General features: G+C 38.6%; 1 protein-coding gene across 6 annotated transcripts; it reads left to right on the top strand.

Annotated features, from left to right (window-relative positions):
- Positions 1–971: 971 nt before the first annotated feature.
- Positions 972–18,920, top strand: TMEM196 (transmembrane protein 196). 6 transcript variants are annotated; one of them, XM_080582194.1, is made up of 5 exons: positions 972–1,632; positions 11,619–11,675; positions 13,513–13,767; positions 15,611–15,684; positions 18,058–18,920. In XM_080582194.1, the coding sequence occupies exons 1-5, from the start codon at positions 1,468–1,470 to the stop codon at positions 18,062–18,064; spliced, it is 558 nt and encodes a 185-aa protein (XP_080438320.1). In that variant the 5' UTR covers positions 972–1,467; the 3' UTR covers positions 18,065–18,920. The 6 variants fall into 6 exon arrangements, 5 of the variants coding, with proteins under 5 accessions (XP_080438320.1, XP_080438323.1, XP_080438322.1 ...); XR_013947368.1 differs by having other exon boundaries at positions 981–1,614; positions 15,611–15,862; XM_080582196.1 differs by having other exon boundaries at positions 982–1,614.
- Positions 18,921–20,415: the final 1,495 nt, after the last annotated feature.

Here is a 20,415-nt window from a genome sequence, read left to right as displayed (position 1 = left end):
CAATGGATGTATTTTCAAAACACAAGACACAGGTTTTGGAGTCCAAAGAATGAAGTCCAGTCACAACTCTGATATTTTATGCTCTAGCCTCCAGACTGTACCATCAAAGTACTGGATATGTCTAGACTACCCTTCTGGATTCTGACGCTTGGATGTAGGATTTCCATACAAGTTAAGTATTTCAGATTTTTGCATACAGGGAATAACTCCCTAGAGAATAAAGAAAAAGTTGGTATGCAAATAGAGAAAATTTGGTAAATCCTGCATGATGTTGGTGCTTTGGGGACAGAATTGTTTAAGCAGCACTTTTGCCCTGTTAAGGCTAACAGTTTGCAGGTTGGTTATCAATATTTAGGAGAGCCAAGGTTCCAGAATCACTGTAATGTGTTCCCATGTTGTGCAGCACATCTGGGTTTTAAAACAGCAGAGTGGCAAAGCATTCCCTGAACCCGAGCAGCAGAAATAAAGATTGATACCAAGGAATCCAGGATGGCTCAAGAAGTGGCTCAGGATCTCTTGCTGCATTTTGCTTTGCTGGTCATTTGCATTAGGACCGACACAGTTCTGGCCGTTGTCAGAGTCACAGGACTGGCTACAGATGTTGCCTAATTTGGCAGCAGTGGTTTGGAAGAGAACTGAGAGTTTTGCAGGGCTAAGACCTGCCAGCCTCAAGCCCTTGTGCTAATACAAAGGGAAGATAGACTTCCTCTGTATCCTGACAGCAGAGCCTGGGAGGAGGGAGGCCTGTGCACACCCCATGGAGGGGGCTTACTTTTTAGGGACACGCTGCCTGGGGGCACCCCGCTTCCCACCGCAGCCCAGTGGGCTCGGGCCGGAGGAGGTGTGCGGGGTGCCGGGGGCAGGACGGGAGGCAGGTGCCGTGCCTTGTGGCACTGGGGCGGGGCTGCCGTAGCGCCTCGCCCGTACATTGGGTCCATATTCATACATAAATATCGCCGGGGTGGGCACCCACACCCCTCAACCCGGGAAAAGGGAGGAGGGGGAGGAGGGGGGGAGGTTAAAAAAAAAAAAAAAGGGAATAAAAAAAAAAATCCCAGTGAGGTCATTTCAATGAGAGCGCAGGAGGCGATGAGCCAAGGTCGACTCTTCTGGAGGAGGCGCAGCCCCTGAGCGGCGCGGTGCTGCGTACCGCCGCGCTGCCCAGCCGGCCGCCGGCGGCGCCCTGTCCCCGTGCCCGCCGCCGGCCCGGCACCTTGGAGAGCTCCGCGCCGCCGCCGGGCTCGTTCCTGGGCTCGTTGCCGGGCTCGCTGCGCGTTGCTGCGCGGGGCCGGGGCTGCCCCGCCGCCCCTCGGCATCCCCCGGCGGCCGCGGATGCGCCGCTCCGCCCCCGCTGCCGGCGAAGGAAGAAAAGTTTGGGGGGCGACTTTAGGGCCGCCGGAGCGGCGGAGGAGAAGGAGGATGCGCGGTTTCGCCGGCTGATCGCGAAGGAAGGATGACCGAGGGAGGATGTGCACCAGCAGCCAGATCATCGGGAGCCTCCTGGTGCTCTCCGTGCTGGAGATAGGGTTAGGGGTGTCCAGCGTGGCCGTGGGGGCGGTCAGTTTCAGCCTGGTCCTCACAGAGCATAAACCTCAGCTGGGAGACTCTTCTCCGGTATGGAGCGGGGTGTGTGTACGTTAGCCATTTCACTCTCTCTTTAACTCTTTACGGTGATGATCAGACCGTGCGAACGCACCCTCCCCTCCCTCCCTTCCCCTGCCTTCCCCTCCGCGTGTGCATGCTGCGCCGGGAGCCGCGCCGGGTCCATCGCCGATGTGCATGGGGAAGAGTCTGCATGCTCGTGGGGCTGGGGGGAGAGCCGGGTGTGTGTGTCGGGATAGGGGGGACACCCTTCTTGCTCGCTTTTTACCTTGTTTTGATTTTGCTGTAAACGATTGAACTTTCCGTGAACCCCTTCTCACACCTGGGGAAGCCCGATGCCTCGAATGCTTCCAGCATTAAGGAGCCTGGGCCATAGCTTGTAATCTTTCAGTCGACTAGGAGCTCTGTTTTTAAAAAAGAACAGCCCTGTCCCTTATGACTAGACTGTCAAAAGGTGTTTTAAAATAATGAATGTCAAGGCTTTGTCAGCTGAGCTCTGAGCCTTTGGAGGAAAAAAGCAAAAGAGAAAATGGGCAAGAAAATGAAAGAAATGTTCTAATGATCTGGGCATCCTGAGCTTCTAGCAAAATGAATAATAATAATAAAAATAAAATAATAAAAAAAACAACACCAATAATGGGTTAATAGAAGGAACAGGTTCATAACACAGCAGAAGCATGTCCATATCAGTGAGCATTTCTCACTTCTCAAAAACCTTTATTTTTTTCAGTTTGAGATAAACATGTTTCTAGGAAGCATTTTCCTCCAAATGGTTATTTATATTTATGAAAAAAAGAGTAGGAAAAATCGAATATTCAACCTAAACATGAGTGGGCATTTTTGAACTCCAAAGCTGTTTTGGCCAGCTTGGATCGAACAGCAATATTTCTAAAAGCATTGTTTGTATTGCTTGAGATAAGATGTTAAATGCAACAAACTCATGGTTATTCATCAGCATAACTCCTGTAATTTACAGATTCATTCTGACAAAGTGCTTCATGTAATATTCTCACTGCCAATAATTATTAATTATTGACAACAGTCATAAATATCTGTAGCAGTACATAAACACATGATTCTGCACTGCAGAACAGGTAGGCGAGATAGGAGAATGAAGACACGATAATATAGGACACTGGCCAGCAGATAATGTTGTTATCAAAATCAGTTCAAAGGAGGTTTCTGATCATTGCTGATGAAGAAAAAAGATTACTTTAAAACATGTGTCTATCCGAGGATTTAATGACAGAGGGTAATATCCTGGGCTTCAGTGAAGTCAGAGAATCCTGACCAGTCAGTGCGATCTGATTTTTATGCAGTGATTGCATTTTGTGACAATGCAATCACAGCTGATCCCATTTCATGACGATGCACATTTCCTGCACAACTGCTTCATTCTTTTTTATGGTTTCTGTTACCTCACATAGTTTATGCTAGTCACAGATTAAGATCCTATTACATTAGATGTTGGTTTCAAGGACTTTACAAGCAAAGCAAGAGACAGATGCAGGATTAAAGGAGATAAAGAAACAGCAAAGCAAAATTGATTGGTGTAACAGGTGGTTGCATTAACACACCAGCAGTCTGGCTGATTTCGAGCTGTCTGTAGGTAGAGTTTTAGAGAGGAGTAAGACAGAGGACAATGAAGTGATTTTGCAGATGTTTATAGGAAATTCTCCCCATATGTGTGTGCAGAGTCATGGAAAGGAAACTGAAGGGACTTGTTTGAATGTGTAACAGGTGGGTGGAGGATGCCCACAGCCAGAGTCAGCAGAGGCAGGCATCAGCTGTTAGAAACTGAGCAAACAACAGCACACTGGGTAGGCAGAGAGAGGACACACAAAAACTGTACAGTGAAAGCACGTATCTTATTTTTCATGTAGTTGAGAAAATGAGAAATCACAGCACTGCGCAGACTGGGGTGACACCATTATAAAGGTTTACTTACTTTGTGTTGAACTTTGATCAAATTCATCACCATTGTGCCATCCTTTTTGTACCACTCCAGCAGTTCAAACTGTCTGTAAGGTTGTGTTCTTCTGTCTAGAGAACTGGCAGTTAAGACAGGATAAGAAAAGGGCCACAGACCTACCTTTCTCCAGGGATGTTTAGGGCCATGAATAACTGTGTCCAAATTAAAATGATTGGAGAAAGATTTGTTTGCACAATCCTCAGAATTGTGATGCTGTGGAAATAGCATAATCCACCTTTCTGCCCACTGGATCCTACACTGAGCTCATGCTGGCTGTATTAAACAATATGTATGCACTATATGTATATATATATGTATGATATATCTGATATGTATATATATCAGATATATATCTGATTCACTTTCTTGAATCAAAGTTTCCCCTTGAGAAATAAACAATGAGGAAAAGAAAATAAAGGAATAACTGCTTCTTTGACATGTTAGGATGCAAAACACTGTAGTTAAGTTGAACAGTGTCATGTCTCCTCTAGTAATTTACTTGGAAAGATTCTAAAAACTTTTGACCCTATTTTACTCTTTACTTAAGTGGGTGGAACTCAGCAGAGGCCCAAGTTCGTAAGGAAATAGATGAAGATAGCATCACCATGGAAACCCTAACCTGGATTCCTAACATTTCGGAATCTTAAAATCATGCACATTCTATCTGCTATACTTGCCTTCCTACAATGGCTTCTATTTGATATGTTAGCTTTCTTTTTAAGAGTTTTCCTTGTTTTCCTTTTTTTTTTTTTTCCATTTTCTCCTTTCAGCCAGATAATTTACTAGCATAACTAACTTTAAGGATGTGAATCCCACCCATGGGATTAGAGATACAAGTGAAGTTAAGCATGGGCTGAAGTGCTCTGATCATTGCATGCTCTGCATTATACATTAGCAAGCCAGGGAAAGTGGAGTAGACAACAGTGAAGAAATTGAAAGTCTAGAGAATGTCTACATCAAAAATGCATGGAAATGGGAAACATTTGTTCTTCTCATTGGATTTGAGCTAGATTAAGATGCTAAGATTTGTTTAAAAAGTAGCCAAAAGAAAACAGCTGAAGGTGAGAATGACTTCTTAAATTATCTAGAACATGTGGAGACAACTGACTGATTTCTTTTACATCATATGCCATCTTTTAAAAAATTTCCATGGCTACTAAGTTAAAAAATGATATATAACTCAAAAAAATCTTAAGATGGATGTGTTGTTGCTTTCTGGATTTTCTTTATGTTTTGTTATGATTGCATTGACATGATCTACTCCACAGACTATATTCAGTGTCTCCCAGATTTCTGTAACCAGAAACTGAGATATAGTTCTGAAATCTATTGTTCCAATTCAATTATGTGACGTACCATAGAAATGATCTAGCGCATGAGCGTGTTGAACCACTATCACCAACACAGCAGGAATGACAGCCATCCATTGGAAAGGCTTTTGTACAAAGAAAAAATCAGAACATAATCTTTCAAAACATATTCACTGATATTTTTTCAATGGCCACATACTTTCCCATTTATATTTGGAACATATTAGTCACTATGATTAGTGTCTATATATTTACACACACATATGTATATGGCTCTAGTTCTCATTTATTCTGCAGTGGTGAATAAATTATTGCTATAAACAAGACTCTCTCACAACAAGAAAGAAAGAGAATGAGACAAAAGCCACATCTTAGTCAAATATGCCATCTATTTTCACTTAGAAGAGAAATACCTGATGATTCACTTCTGGCTATGCCCCTCAAGAATGATAGTCTCTTCCCTTGTAAAGACAAATATCTAAATGTGTTTAACTGATGTGCATTCTCTGGAAGTTTATCTGTCTGTCTGTCTGTAGGGGCAGAGTTACTATTCCCATGATTTGTGACTGTAGCACTATGGAATTCTTCCTGCCCATGAAAAATCAGCATTTATAGTTTGGCTACAGAAATATGCTCCAAGTTGTCACTTGAAATACTTGATTTCAATTACTTTTTTTTTTTTTTTAATACAGTACTTGAAGGGAAATCTTAAGGTTCAGTCAGTAGGGAACTATCCCAGAGCAAGAGTATTATTTTGGACAGTTAAATCAATGTTGGTGGCCTAAAATTTTAAAACATTCATTTTTTTACATCTAGTTTTTACTGCTGCCAAGTTTCTTTTGGAAAAGAACAGTCAAACTATTTTTTCAAATGAACACACACAAAAAAAAAACACATTATTGTTCAGCATGCAGACAAAATGCAGATGTGATCCTACTTTATTTTAACATGTGCATTGAATTTTCATCAAACTGGCCATATTTCTGACTGGCTCCTGCTCCTAATGAAATTAATTTCAGCACTGTCAGTGAGCTCGGTAGAAACTGGAGAGCGTTCCGTACATATACACGAGGGAGGATGTACCAAGTGTGGCAGCTGCTTGCCTTGTGTGGAACCAGGACAATTCACTAGAGCTCAGGAGTCTTTCAGCAGGTTTTCTTTATCATTCAGACCTTCCAGAAGCACATGCCGTTCTTCAAGCTGGCCTGTTCAAGCAGACTTCTAGTGCCTGACTAGTGCCAGATTTAAGAGAATCTGCTGAATATAGATTGACTTAAGCATATGTTAAAATGTTTTGTTAAGACTCTAGTTCACCTACTGCAAATTATTCTTAATTTGTTAGTTTTCAAGAAGCAAGCAAGAAGCATGCTCTAAGTATTTAATACAAAATAGCATAATTAAACATTATTTACTGCTTGTTATTCTAAAGTAAATCCTAAACAAGTAAATAAATATTCTTCTTTTGTGCTGAGAAGTTGAGTGTTTTTCCAGATAGCCAGGGGTTTTGTGAATCACTAATGGCAGGTAGACATTCAGGTCCAGAGACCCACTTCTAAATTTCCACAAGTTCTTCTGAAAAGCACTTCCCATTTTTAAAGTGTCTTTGAAGGCCTAGAAACAGATGAAAGGAAACACTAATCCAACTCAGATTTGGAATAATTTCCCTTCCTCTATTTCATCAGATACATATGGATGACCTGGAATGCTGGAGGGCTCTATATACAATGGGTTTACTCTGAGTTTCTTTGTCATGAACAAAAACTGGCAATCAAATTGTCCTTACATTCAACAGGTTTTCTCTAACATTTTCATCAGTCACCAGTCTCCAGAAAGAGTTCCCATAGAGAGTTTTCATTTTCTCAAGGGAATTACACTACTACTTTTGCCTTTTTACCTCCTTAAAAAAAAAAAAAAAAAGATTTCCTAGGTTTAATATACAGCATAAAAACAGTTCATTTTCTTCTGCATGATGGAAACCAACAAATCTTTGGCTCCCTGCAAATACAACTGAAACTGATTATTTTTATTTTTTTTTTCAGTACAATTAAGAAAGTCCTCTTTTTTTCCAGGAGAAAGTGAATGAAGCCAAGTCTTCTGTTTCAGCAAATATGAAATAGGGATGGATCCAAACCACAAAACTTGAATCTAAATTGAGATTTCAGCCTCCTTACCAAAATTTCTGGGTGTTTGGATCTGAGGTTTTGTTTCAAGACCGTATTTAATATAAAAAATTAAAGCAGGCTCAAAATAAACATTCTCCTTTTCTGGGAGGTCTTTGATTCTTTATTCCAAAGTTCAACAGGCCAAAAGAGAGATTTTCAAATGTGCATATTGAACAAAGGCAGGCACAGACACAGTGTGAATGGCAAAGGGTCCACAGGCAAATAGACACTAATGCATCACGTTGCAATCACACTCACACTAACAGGAGGACTTTGACTCTGCTAGTTTCCTGGAAAATCTTCCTGGAAGGGGGACAAAGGCACTCACAGTCCACTGAGTTTCAAAAGCAGTCTAAGAGGCTTTTGTGCTTTGTAACATTTTTCTTTGTATTTTTTTTTAACCAATCATCCAAGAGAGATTCTGTTCCTCTCTATTATCAGATGATATATTCAGTTCCTGCCTCTCTGTGATAGTCTTGACATGAAATAACATGTATCATAGGAGGTATGAGTACGTCTGCAACCAAAAGTTACCTCAGAAAAAAATAGGAATTGCTTGCAAATAGTGATCTATGTAGTTTTTTTTTAAAGTGAGATGTTGATCTTTTAGCTTCTTATGAATTTTCTGATGAATCATAATCACAAAAGAAAAAAAAATAAAAAATCTAACAGTGAAACATAGCTTCAACAAGTCCCTCTCTAACTTCTAGGGCATTTTGGAGGGCTTATTCATTTAGCTTATCCTTTATGAAATGTTCTAGCCTTATTCTCAGCATAAGTTGTGAACACTTGAACATTTGGTCTTCAATCTTCAGTGGTATATTTCTTTTCCACTCCTGATTTACTGTATTTAATGTAAGAGTGTTTGCCTTAATTTACTTCAGGTTTGACATAGTTAGAAAATTTTACTATAAAGAGTCCAAGAGATTAGTAAAAATCAATGGAGTATAACCAATGGTTATCCAAAAAGGAGTGATTCCTCAGCATGACAGTATTAGTTAGTCATGGGTAAAATGAAGCCAAAAGTAGCTCAACTGTTAAAAGTCAAGTTTAAATAGTAACAGTATATTGACATGATGAAGTCTTTCAAGATAGCCAAAAATAGACAGGGAGTGGCAAGACAGCAGAGCCCCTGATGGCTGTGTTCCAAATGGCAGTATTATAAAGAGAAGAACTCAAAATTAAAAGATAAACCAGAACCCAGGAAATTACTGGTACAAAAAGTGATTGTAGCTTCTCCTATCTACTTTTCACTACTGTTGGCCATAACTTTGGAACCCCAGAAACGTTATAGAAAATTACTATAGCACTACCAATAAATAAATAAATAAATAAATTCATTAAAATCCTGAGCCACTAGCTGATCTATCAAAAAGCAATGATCAGAGTCAATCACATAATGTCCCACTGACTTCACAGCCCTTCTAGAGGTCTGTATATTGAGAAGCCTGGATAAGGCAACTCTGCATGAGCAGTGTCCTCATGCCTCAAGTAATGCTAATATTCTCTTCATAAAGCATGTTTCCATTGTTTCCAGTGGATCAGAATTTTCTACAGCCTTAGAAGAGAGAGAGAAGCATTTTCAAAGCATGGCATGAGGTTTAGTTTCCTAACACTGGTTCAAATTCATCCATTGGCTTTAATAGCAAAATGCCCACTGTCATAAATAAATAACCATACAGTTTTTTGGACAAGCCTTTTCTGTGTGAGTGTGACACACTGGTATCTCAAACAAAAACAAATAATACTGACCCTTTGATACTGCCCAAATGTTTTTCTTCCAAGATTTTTAGTACCTTCATGAATAGTAGTGCATTCAGTTTTACAACTTTCTTGTCTTGTAGTCATATGAATTATAAAAATTTGGCATATCCTTTGCAAGCTCACAGAGAACTATGTGTAAGAACCAGGAAAATTCAATTTGTCTGAGGTCTCTGTTGAGTTATTTAACTACAGGGCACCTTATTTCCTGTGTGTGGAGAGAGAGAGAAAGAGAGAGAGAGAGTAGATATGCAGAGATGTACAGAAAACACAGACCCTGATGCAATAAAATATTACTCCAGGTAGTCCCTTCCAATACTTTAACGTCTATGGAGTAACAAGGTCACTCCTTACTCTATGGAAGTCAGTATCTTAGGTCTTGCAGATCAGCTTATTCACTATTCTTTGGCTTTCAACAGGAAAATATCCTTGGTAACATAAGCATTTGGCACTGTATAATGGTGATTTGGAAGATTGTATGTCCTGTCCTTGAAAAACAATAAAGAATAGTAGAACTGCCCACATGGGTGGGTTCTAATGCTAAGGGAACCTGTAATTTCCTTGTTGCTCCTTTGGTCATGTGCAAGACCAATATAACATGTTCATCACAGGCTGCCCTACTTTTACCTTCTGGATAGAATAGACTGTACAATGGAAATAGAAAGTCTTCTCCAATTGAAATCAATGATAAAAAATCAATCTATTTTAACAGGAGCAGAATTAGAGCATTTCTTTTTTTTTTTAAAAGTGAGTGACCTATTCTTTTAGTTCTGAAGGTAATTTATCAGAAACACATCTTTGGAAATGTACATTTTATTTTTAATCTAGTTAAGGTACACTTGTTACAAGTTGAAACTGCTTTTGATGATATCTTCCAGATCCTTTACATAAACTTTCTATAACTCATAAGATTTTCTTTATACATTTTTTCCTTTTAATCCTATTCAATCACTATAGAGAGAAATGATATTATTAGTCTGCTTTATCAAGACTGACTGAATAAAACTTAATTACAGTGATGTTCTGAATAAATAATTTTTTTGAGGTTTCTGCATGAATGTTGAAAAATGGAAAGCACTGCGTATGAAAACCATGGTTTGACTTGAAGCCAATCCGCAAGGACAGAATTGGGAGTGAAATATTAAAACTTCACAGAAAGCTTGAGTAATAACATACAAAGCAGGTGTGTTAGTTATTAGCTGAAATCTTCTCTACCTGTGGGAAAGGGGCAGAGGGAGCCCTTCTTGTTCATCTGATTTTATTATTATTATTCCAACTGGTGAGCTCTAGTAGCAATTACCAGCTGTGCAGTGCATGTCCTGAGCTATTCACTGCCATGACCCAGCCCTTTACATGATTAGATTGGTATTAAATTCACATCCCATGCTTAGTATAGAGGTAAATAATGTACAAAATGAAACTATATTAACTGTGGGGAACTGATTCAATGGCCTAACTCAGAGTAAAAATACATCTCAAGGCTTATGCCTAGCTACATGCATGAACAACTTTGGCTGAAGGGAGATAAACTATGTAGTAAAGCAGCTCCTCAGCTGGGATACTGAAGTTGCAAAGTTCTGGTAAGCAAATGACGTACGTATGTAATATATCATAGGGACCCTGAAAGATACTGAGAAACTGCTTATTTTTTTTTCTCTTATGTAATAGCCAGGCCTGTTCTGTGACTTAATCCTAAATCAAGGTCAGCTAAAGCTTTTTACTAGAAACACCACCTCAGTGCAAAAAGGATGTGGAAAAATCCAGTTTTAAAACTACAAAATTATTTCCCAGTAGGGGTGTCGGGTTTTCAGCTTTACTGAAAATAAGTAGCATAGTTTTCTTAACAATGGAGTTTATGAGGTATTGAAGGAACTTTCTGACAGTATTGCAAACACCTGGAGAGGGCCTTATTGCTTGCATACAACTAGTGTAGTTCCTATCATGACTGCTCTCTCAGGGGCTGTTCAATGTTTCCCTCGTTGAACTTGTATGAGGAAATAGAGACATCAGAAAACATCTTTGACACAGGTCACTACAACACATTAAGTTTTATTCATAAGAGCTGGTATGGGGTTGTATGTTTTGTTTTGTTTTGTTTTTTAATCACTTTTTGCCTAATACTTGATGTCACAACTGTCAGATCAGTTTGTGAAAGGGAACTACATGAAAAAGGACAGATCCCTTCACACTATCTCTTGCAGAGTGGGCTATCCAGACTCTGAAACAGTTTTTTTCCTGCATGTTCATTGTAGCCACATCAACAGATGTACATGGTATTTACATTTGCATCCACGGAGCTAACTAACCTGCATTCTTGCCTTGAGTTCCACTGTTTTGAGGACAACGGTCCATACACAATCCCTCAGTGGCTCCCACTGCAGGATCAGGGCATTAGGTAGGCTTGAAAGTAGATGAAGTAGGATTTGGATCACTGATTACTACTTTACTAAACTTATTTTCTAAGAAAATAAATTATAAAAAAAAAAAAGTATAAAGACATCTGGCACGATTGTTTTTTTCATATTTTGTTTACTCAAGCAGCTTAAAAGTAGGCCTGCTTTCTTTCTCTACTTTTTTTTTTCTATTTTTATGACTAATCATCCTCAGTCTGTCTTCCCAATCCAGTTTCTTCTTGTATAAGTTTATGGCTGAGTTATAACTTCCTGAGTCATAAGGTTTGTAATAAAAATGCTGACAACAACTATAACCATTGCCTAGTCTACTATTGTGGTCACCACTAAAGCAACACAACAGGATTTAAACTTGAGACCTTAACGATGAAATAATTGTTTGTTTGTTTTTCCTTTTCAGTTTCTGCTTTGTGGCATATGTGGAATATTGTGCGCCAAAAAAAAATCTGGACTTGTTGTAAGTTTTTCCAATACATTTATAACACATAAGTATTTGAAAGGCATACTTGTCTAAGTTGAACACTTTACTTAGGACATACTGTGTCCAAGTGTTTCTGCTAAAAAATCACTAAATATTGCAAGCCAGCAGTCCAAAGAAAACAATCAGCACTTTGCGTTCATCAAGCAACAAAAAGCAGTTCTGAAATGCCCTATTTAGGTCATGCCAATTTAAGCCATATATCCAAATTTATCTCTGTCTGGATGGAAAACCTCTTCACATAAATCGATGACAAGTCAAGGAAGAGATCCTCAGCAGTGGACTGTATCTTCTTTCCTTCAGGAAACCATTTCTTTAAAGTGTGGCATGACTGGGCTACCAACTCAGTGAGGTTGCTGACCAAGTTTGATTTTAGATATTGTTCACTGTTCATGGTTCTTTTTACAATCAGAATAATGAAAAAGACAGTTTTAAAATGATGATGGATATCTTCTGTTTCTTCTAAGAGCAAGAAGTATAGTCATTTTTCTGACTACAGCAAAATGGTGTGATTGCAACACAAATCACTGCAGAACTTTTGTCTTTATGGTAAAGACTTGATCTTATTGTAAGTTATAATGTCTGGCTTTAATTCTCGGTCAGCTTGGTTATCCTGCCATGTACAAATGTAAGCCATGTAAAATAAGTGTAAGTGTGAAGGGAATCAACATCTCTCTCTTATAATTATTTTTAAATATTAATGAGTTACCCTAAACCCTGTTACAATTATGGTCTCATTTCTTAAAGGATATAGACCATACTCCATTTCTAAAAGCTGTCTGTTTTGCTGGTCTCATGCAATAGTGACTTCCTAGTGGACTGCAGAATACAGAGTGAATGCCACTTCGCTGACAAAATTCTCATCTCAGCTGTGTACAGAAGTGGTCTATGAGGCTCCATAAATTGTTTCTACAACAGAAGCATATATACAAAACCATACTGAGTCACATCAAAGGTCCATCTAGATGAATGTCTGACAGATCAGCAGCATCTAGGGAAGTGAATAAGGCAATCATTTAGCAATAAGGTCTTTCAGCCTCATGTGATTTGTGGCTCAAGGACATCCTGAACCAGAGATGGCATCTTTGTGATTAAAGCGATGAGGTCTTTAAACATGTCTTGTTAATTGCAGCCTGTTTCACTTCCTTGTAAAGTTTCCAGAAACATTTTAACCACATTAAATATAATAATAATAATAATAATAAAAAGTAAGCAAAAAAAATGTAGTCCACACTGACCTTCTGTAAAGCTGCATAGATTTCTGGTTGTTTCTGTTGCTTCTTTGTCCAGCACACTCACCTTCAGCATGTTTGAAGACCCACAAAAGCTGTAGGAAGCCTCCAATCTGCTATCAGACTGAACAAACTAGAACTGAACAAGAGGCACAGTCGGTTGTTACACAAAGCAAGAGAAACTCACTGTAAATACATGAGGCATTCACTCCTGAGAATTAGTGAGAAACCGCCCAATAGAAAATTATGACACACTGTCATGTTGTTGTTTTGAATTAAATGCTGGAAATCAGAAGATTTGTCCTAGTAGTCCTTACATTGTCTAGTTTTTAACACAGGCAACTAATTCTACGTAACTTTATCTTACATGCAACATCAATCTTAACTCTTGGACACCAGAGGGTATTGTATTCCCTTGGAGTTCTGTGGGACCTGTGGGAGTTAAAAAATGAATGTCAGTGAAGTTCATTGCAATCTGTGATGCTGTCAAAGTACTGAGTTATGGTTAGTCTCATTTTTTATATGAATGAATCTGTCTCTGAGAAATGTTACTGTGACATAACCTCTCTTGTCTTTCCTGACAGATGATACTTTTTTCTGCCTGTTGCATCTGTGGACTAATCGGAGGAATTTTAAATTTTCAATTTCTTCGTGCTCTGACAAAGAAGTCATCTGCTCTCTATTCATTGCATCTTGCCTCCATGTCTCTTGCATGCATTGGAATTGGTGGTTGCACCCTTTCTTCATGGCTCACTTGTCGGCTAGCCAGCTATGAACAAAGGCGAATGTTCTCAGAAAGAGAACATTCATTGCATCACTCCCATGAAATGGCAGAAAAAGTGAGTTGTGTGTCTTTCTTATTTGTTCTGCTTCCCTTTAAAAAAAAGCTACTGTATGTCTTAATGTATACAACTGGCAATGGGTGTATTCAATTTTTAGTTATATATGAGAAAGAGTTTCTGGGAAATGAAACGCTGCCATTCTGTGTGAGCTTTATTGTATTGCGTTATATGGGGCTATTTTTAGGTACTGTATATTTGCAGTACATCCATTTCAATGAAGTACATCCATTTTCAACATAATTCCATTGTACAGCTATCAAGGGGTTTAGTTGCTAAATATAGCACTTCATAAATAATTGGAAACCTTATTAATATGGATTATCATGTATTATACTGTGAAAAAACACAGAATGCTTTCTGTAACAACATCATTGCATGCTTCCAGGATTTAATCAATTTCTTCCTCTCCCAAGTACTCAGCTTATAAAGTAGGTTATTTAAACACAAAAGCCACGGCTCGAAAACCTAGAAGACTAAACCTAAGCACCTAAGACATATTTAGGCATGTAAATGAAACCGGTCTGATCTGCAGCAGCACTGAGCATTTATTTCCTTTCTCTGTTAAAATGATGCTTACCATGGTGTCTCAGTCCATGCTTAGTGCTGAAACTTAAGATCTCAAAGTTAAGCACATAGGGACAATAAATAAATAAATAAATAAAATTATTGAAATCAGCTTCTTGGGAGTTAGGGATGTGATTAATTTTCAAGGAGTAAAATATTTACTGACACCCTGTTCTTTACATTTTAGTTTAGCATCCAGTGTTTTTCATTTGAGAAATAACTAGAGAAGTGAACAAATGTCATGCAGACTGCCTATCTAAACTGCCATGTGCCAGTTTACATTACAGTTAAGTTCAATTACTGAGACCTCTGAAAAGCAGAGAAAGGATTAATTTATTCAGATTGTAGAATGTTTTCAGATTCCCCAATAAAATACAATAGAGCAACTAATTGTCCATTATGTAAAAATTACTTGTCACTATTCTCTGCTTTATTTTTTTAAATGGAATGAGACAAGCAGAAATATAGAATGAATTCACTTTAGAAAATGTTTGAAACACATTTTTAAAACTTATTTAGTATAGGTTACAACAGTAACATAAAATCTAGTCAAAAATAAATTTCTCCCTCTCATTTTAAAACAAAGCATAATTCTGATGAGCTACATAGGCCTTGCAGATGGTCTTGCAGATGGTAGGCTAGATCCTGCCTTTCAAAGAGGCTCTTGCCTCAACAAGATGAAGCCCATATGAGAGAAAAATGTACAGACAAAAGAAATGGCTTGGCAAGAAAAATCCTTCAAAATGCAAGCAAATGCCAACCCTGTCACTTTGGGCAGGAGATGACCATACATAGCAGTAGATCACTGCCCCATTTCTTTGCCTGTTGAGGTTTTGCACACTTAGCTGTGAGGACTGCCAGATGCCCATCTATCTTGGGTGAAGGGCCATGAAGCATGTGCAGAGCAACGTTATTGCACATGCTTAGCGAATGCGGGATGAGCACCACTGGTGGACTCACTGCATGTGTGTTGTAGGATCAAGTATGCATGTATAGATGACCTGATCTGGGACTTCTCAGACCTACAGCCTGTAGGACCGCCTGCTGCTGGCGGGTCTGAGTGCATGCTCAAGGCATGCCCTTAAAAAATAATGAAGGCAACTTAACAATTTAAAAAGTTATGTCAAATTAAGCCCTAATTTATAAAAATAGTTGTAAAGTGTTTTATATATAAGACTATTTTGTATATTTATACTGATATACAGTAATATAGACATGTACTGCATGTGCATTTATTTGTGCTATATTTATTGTATAATTGTTATATTTATATTAGAGATTGAGGGGTATTGAAATAACCGACCTGCCCAGCTGCCCGGTGGTTCCCCCGACACCAGAGTTACCTCCAAGGTACGCTGAACACTAGGGAGCTACCATGTTGTTATGTCACTTCAGGAAGTGCCGCCTCTAAGAGGAAGCCATAGCTTCAGCTAATCAAAGTTGGCTGATGCTGTGACATCTCTCTGAGTCAGGAACAGTGCTTCCAGGTGGTGACATAATTCTACGTGGTGAATGCTGCAATTTGGAAGTAAGTTGAGTATTTAAAATATTCACCCTAGTTACAGACATCCAAATGCTCCGGTTTGGATGTTGCCACCATTAACTCACTCTGCTTCTAACCTGTGTGCTCCTTCATTTCTTGAATTCAGCAACATTTTTTTTTTAATTTGTTAGTACTTTTATTTTTGAGGATAGAAATATTGGGGAAAATAAATGGTTTTCAATATTTTCTGATATTAAGATGGTATTCTAACAGTTAATGTCTTCGGAGGATTCAAGTGGTAAAAGCGACAAAAGGAAACATGCACTTTGTCACTCACTCCTGGCTTGCCTTCTGACAGAGCAGTATATTTTACTTGTGGCTAATTGAGAGTTAATATTACATGGTTTTGGTATTATTGTTCCCTTTCCCAACTGACCAATACCTTCAGCTTAGAACCCACAAAGGATTTAGGCACCTACAAACTGGCAGCTGCAGTGCCTTGCTTCAAAGCAGGCAGTCTCCAGACAGGAATCCCAAGTCCAGTGCATGCATCAGTTTCCTCTTCAGTTCATGAGGAGAATAAAACACCATGTGAAAGCATCCAGCACCATCACCTGCCAGATGAAGAGTTGGGTGATAGAAAATGCTCATAAAGTTTACACGCCTTCTTTTCTTTGAAGCTTGTGCTTTATTACAGATTATTGATTGGCAAGTCTATTTGGTTTGATGGTCCTAAGCTTACTTTGTAGAGAAGAACAGCACATCCCTTCTTTCAGAAAAAAGTGAAGGGAACAATTAAGTTCTGTGATCTATTTTAAAATGTATCTGGTAAGACCTGAGAGAGGAGGCACCAATGCTTCTACTTAATATGAAACTCAGAGTTTTGGTCTCTGTGTCCCTAGCTATGTATAAATGAAATACTGTGGATTAAAAGGGGGAAGTGAGAAAGGGGAAGGCTGCAAATAAAGACCAGGCCCTATAATTTCCTTCTCTTTACCAGGTATCTCAGCCATGATACTATAGAGTTAGGGTTTTTCTTTCTGTCTTTCCCTGTCTTTTTAACCCAGTGAATCTTGCTTTACTTTCTTCATAGAAACTTCCACAAGAATGGTGAAAACCACATCCCTTTTCTTCAACATTTCCTCCAACTGTACCTATGAGGAAGAAGAGGTTAATTTTAATCTTCCCATTCAGAAAAGTGCTATTGGTTCTCAAGCAAAAATTTTAGAACTAGCATAACAGTGGCAACTCTACCTCATCTATCTGAATTTTAAAAATAGCCAAAACTGCATTTTTATGCATGCCTATTCCTCTTGGCATAGTCGGATGTTCTTTGGGATCTGTCGTTGGACATAAGCAGCAGATCACTTTATTTTTGCATCCTGATTCAATTTAGTGAGGGATAAATAAATAAATAAAGCAAGCTTAGAACTGCTTAAAATTAGGCAGTTCTGAACATAAACTCCACATGGCTTTGCAGCCTTGAAGGTCAGAGAAGTGCTTAATGAATGTAGTCATCTGCAGGCTTAGACAGCTGCTAAGTAGGCATTGTTTGGACTGCAATCTGAGATTTAGAAAATCTAACTCCAAATAAATCTTGTTTTAGGTGCCTTAGGATTCTGACTCATGAGCAGGTCAGCTTACTTTGGGATGACTCATCTGCCACTTGAGCAGCAACTGCTGAACTGCTAAAATTGTAGTCTGGCATATTAAGGGAAAACCAAAATCAGTCCCACCCCAAGGCAAGCAGTCTCCACTCAGGCGTCAAAGCCCTTAAATCCTATTTGGATCTAGACCTTCATGCCAAAGGCTGTCCCAGCCAGCATCAAATGGCATCTGTCTGTAGTATGTCAGCATGGGAAAAAGGGTTGAACAGAAATGAAGACTTAATTACCATCTTTTTCCTTTGTAGATTACTACACAAGTTTGAGTTGAGGCACTTTAAAGGACAACATCACAAAACTTGCACAGATGCCATCAATGCTGTATATGTGGTCTGAGAGTAATGTCCAACTCAATCAGTGTCAATGAGTCTAGCAGCTTTCAAATGTACTTAATTTATGTAGGAAAAAATGTGGTTCCTTTCTTTTACAGTGACATTTAACAAGCCGAATAAAAAATGTAACATTTTTCTGAATATAAAACATTCAGTTTGTTAGGTATTACAACCTTAGCTAACTAAATTTCAAACATCATAAATTAATTGTAGTTTTAATCAATGTTTTCTATTCTTGTTACAGGAAATGACAGACAACCTAAGCAATGGTGGCCCACATCTGATTTATAATGGAAGCGTATACTAAATGATTTTTTAAAGTTCCATGGAATTAAGTGGTTTTAGAATTTTCTTCAGGAAAAAGAAAATTGACTCCAAGAGATTGAGAAAATGGAAGTATCTTAGCTTTTATGGCTCCAGTCACAACTGCAGAACAGCACAGTTGCATTTCCCTTTTAGAAATGTTCAGAATTTGTCTTCTAAACATTTTGCGGATATACAATATTTATTCACTTCCTGGCTATTCTTTTTTTTTTTTTTTGGTCTGAATAACTTTTCAGAATTGTGATAGTATTTGAAATGGACTTCTCGAGACTCTTCTCATGAAGACTCAAAAAACAGAAAAAAATAATGAAATAATTCAACTGGACAATTGGACCACATTTAGCCCAGTCACAGGATTCCTGAAGAGAATGGAAGAGGGCAGAGGAAGGATGGCTCAGGGCAATCTTCTTGTCCTCCCCAGTTAACAGCATCTGATGTAATATGATGGCTTCAGATCATGTGGCATGGTACCAGCAATGCATCTGCACAGGCCTCCTCCCCACATTGCAAATGCATCCAGCCTCAGTTTTCCCAGTAGATTGTATTAAAAAACAGTGCAAATTACTCCTTCAAAATGCTCCCATTTCATATGCAGAGTGTAAATGAACAGCGTGCTGAAAACACCAATGTCTTTGTTTTGAAAGACAGAATGCTCTAAGAACGCCATAAAACAAAACCTCAACAATGCCTTGTTGTAAAGAAATTGTAAATATTTCCAATTTGTGAATGAAGTATATTTCGTAATTTGTTCATAAAAGATGACAAATAAAATGAAATCCAAAACAGTAATTTTAAATATTTTTTTCTCTTTAGAAACACCTGTAAGGCTGAACCACCATGCTTGCAGTTTTGCATAACACATTAAAAGGTTCCTAAAGGGATGAAACAAGCTCAGAAAGGAAGTAAGGAAGTTTGAACAGAAGTATTACCAAGGTCAGAACATTCTGGCAGTTTTGAACACCCACAACGAAGTTTGGGGTCTGTTCATGTTCAGACAACAACTTTAACCGACTCCAAACTCTATTGTGAGATCTACTGGCTCATATGGTCACAAAAAATGGAAGATGCTATCTGTAACAGAACAAACAAAGCATAATGTACATATAAGATATTCCTATAAAAACACTTATATGTTATACAGTGAGTTTATGACAGTACTGTAAAGCCCACAACTTCAGCATCAGTTTGAGATGCAGGCATTGTTGATGACTGGCAACATCTGGTGATGTGTACCCACATGCCCAGACAGGTGTGAATAGAATCTTTCCTCCTACTGGTCCATGTGTTGAATGGACAGCATGTTGTACAGACACAGTCAATAAGGAATATTCAAAGTTGTATTTTTAGTTGTAAAATAAGCTCCTTTATTATTCTACCCAGGCTGCCTACGGTAGAGTTCAAGTCTTGCCATAAAAACCTGTAGAAATTATGTTAAATTGTTTTGTGAATTTACAAAGTAGAAAATAATATTTAATTCAATTATCTTATGATTTTCTAAGTCTTTAAGGGAGTTTTGCATTCCATTACAACATAAGAAACCACTGTTATTTAAGGCTCTCGCTTATACTTCATTCAAATTATTTGAATAGCTAAGCTTACGAGCCAAAAACTGGTCTGCCTCATGAGTCTTTCCCTTACATATCTATCATCTTATCGGGCTTTTGAATCTTCTCTATGCCCCTGATATACTAATATGTATTTTAGCTATTGCTAATGAGACTGTTCATCAAGAACATGAATACTGTCATAGCAAGCAAATTTGATACTAAAGCATCTTTGCTCAAGGAAAGTGCTTCCTTTCCAAGGGCCCTCCAGCCATTAGACTGCTTCTCTTCCTACATTCCACACTGCTTGGTCTCTTTATAACTGCCATTTCCTTTTCAGCTTAATTCTTTTCTTTCTCAGCAGCAGGAAACATGGGCTATATTTGTCCCCAGCATCTGCCCCTTCTGGAGGCACTTTTGCTGCTGTTATGGGCACAGTCTGTTAAGGTATGACTAGTGCCTATGTGGGTTGTGGAGTTTCATACAGGTTGAAGAAATTCATAACAGACATAGAACCAGACGAGATGGTTCCATAAGACTCCCTTCCTCATTGCATCAGCGTAGAGTGTAAAAGGCCCTTATCAAAGAAAAGCAAGAACAAAATAAAAGTGACTCAGAAATCCACCTCAGAACTCTCTGGTTAAGGTTCCTCTTTATCTCCGTAAGACAACTGTAGAATCACAGTTCATACAGAGGCATTGTGTGACACCTCAAGTCTAGGAATGGTAGCTTCA

The sequence above is a fragment of the Anser brachyrhynchus genome, assembly GCF_964034855.1.
Source record: "Anser brachyrhynchus genome assembly, chromosome: 2".
NCBI lineage: Eukaryota > Metazoa > Chordata > Aves > Anseriformes > Anatidae > Anser > Anser brachyrhynchus.
The sequence above is the reverse complement of the archived record's forward strand: the minus strand, read 5'-3'. Positions and strand labels throughout refer to the sequence as shown.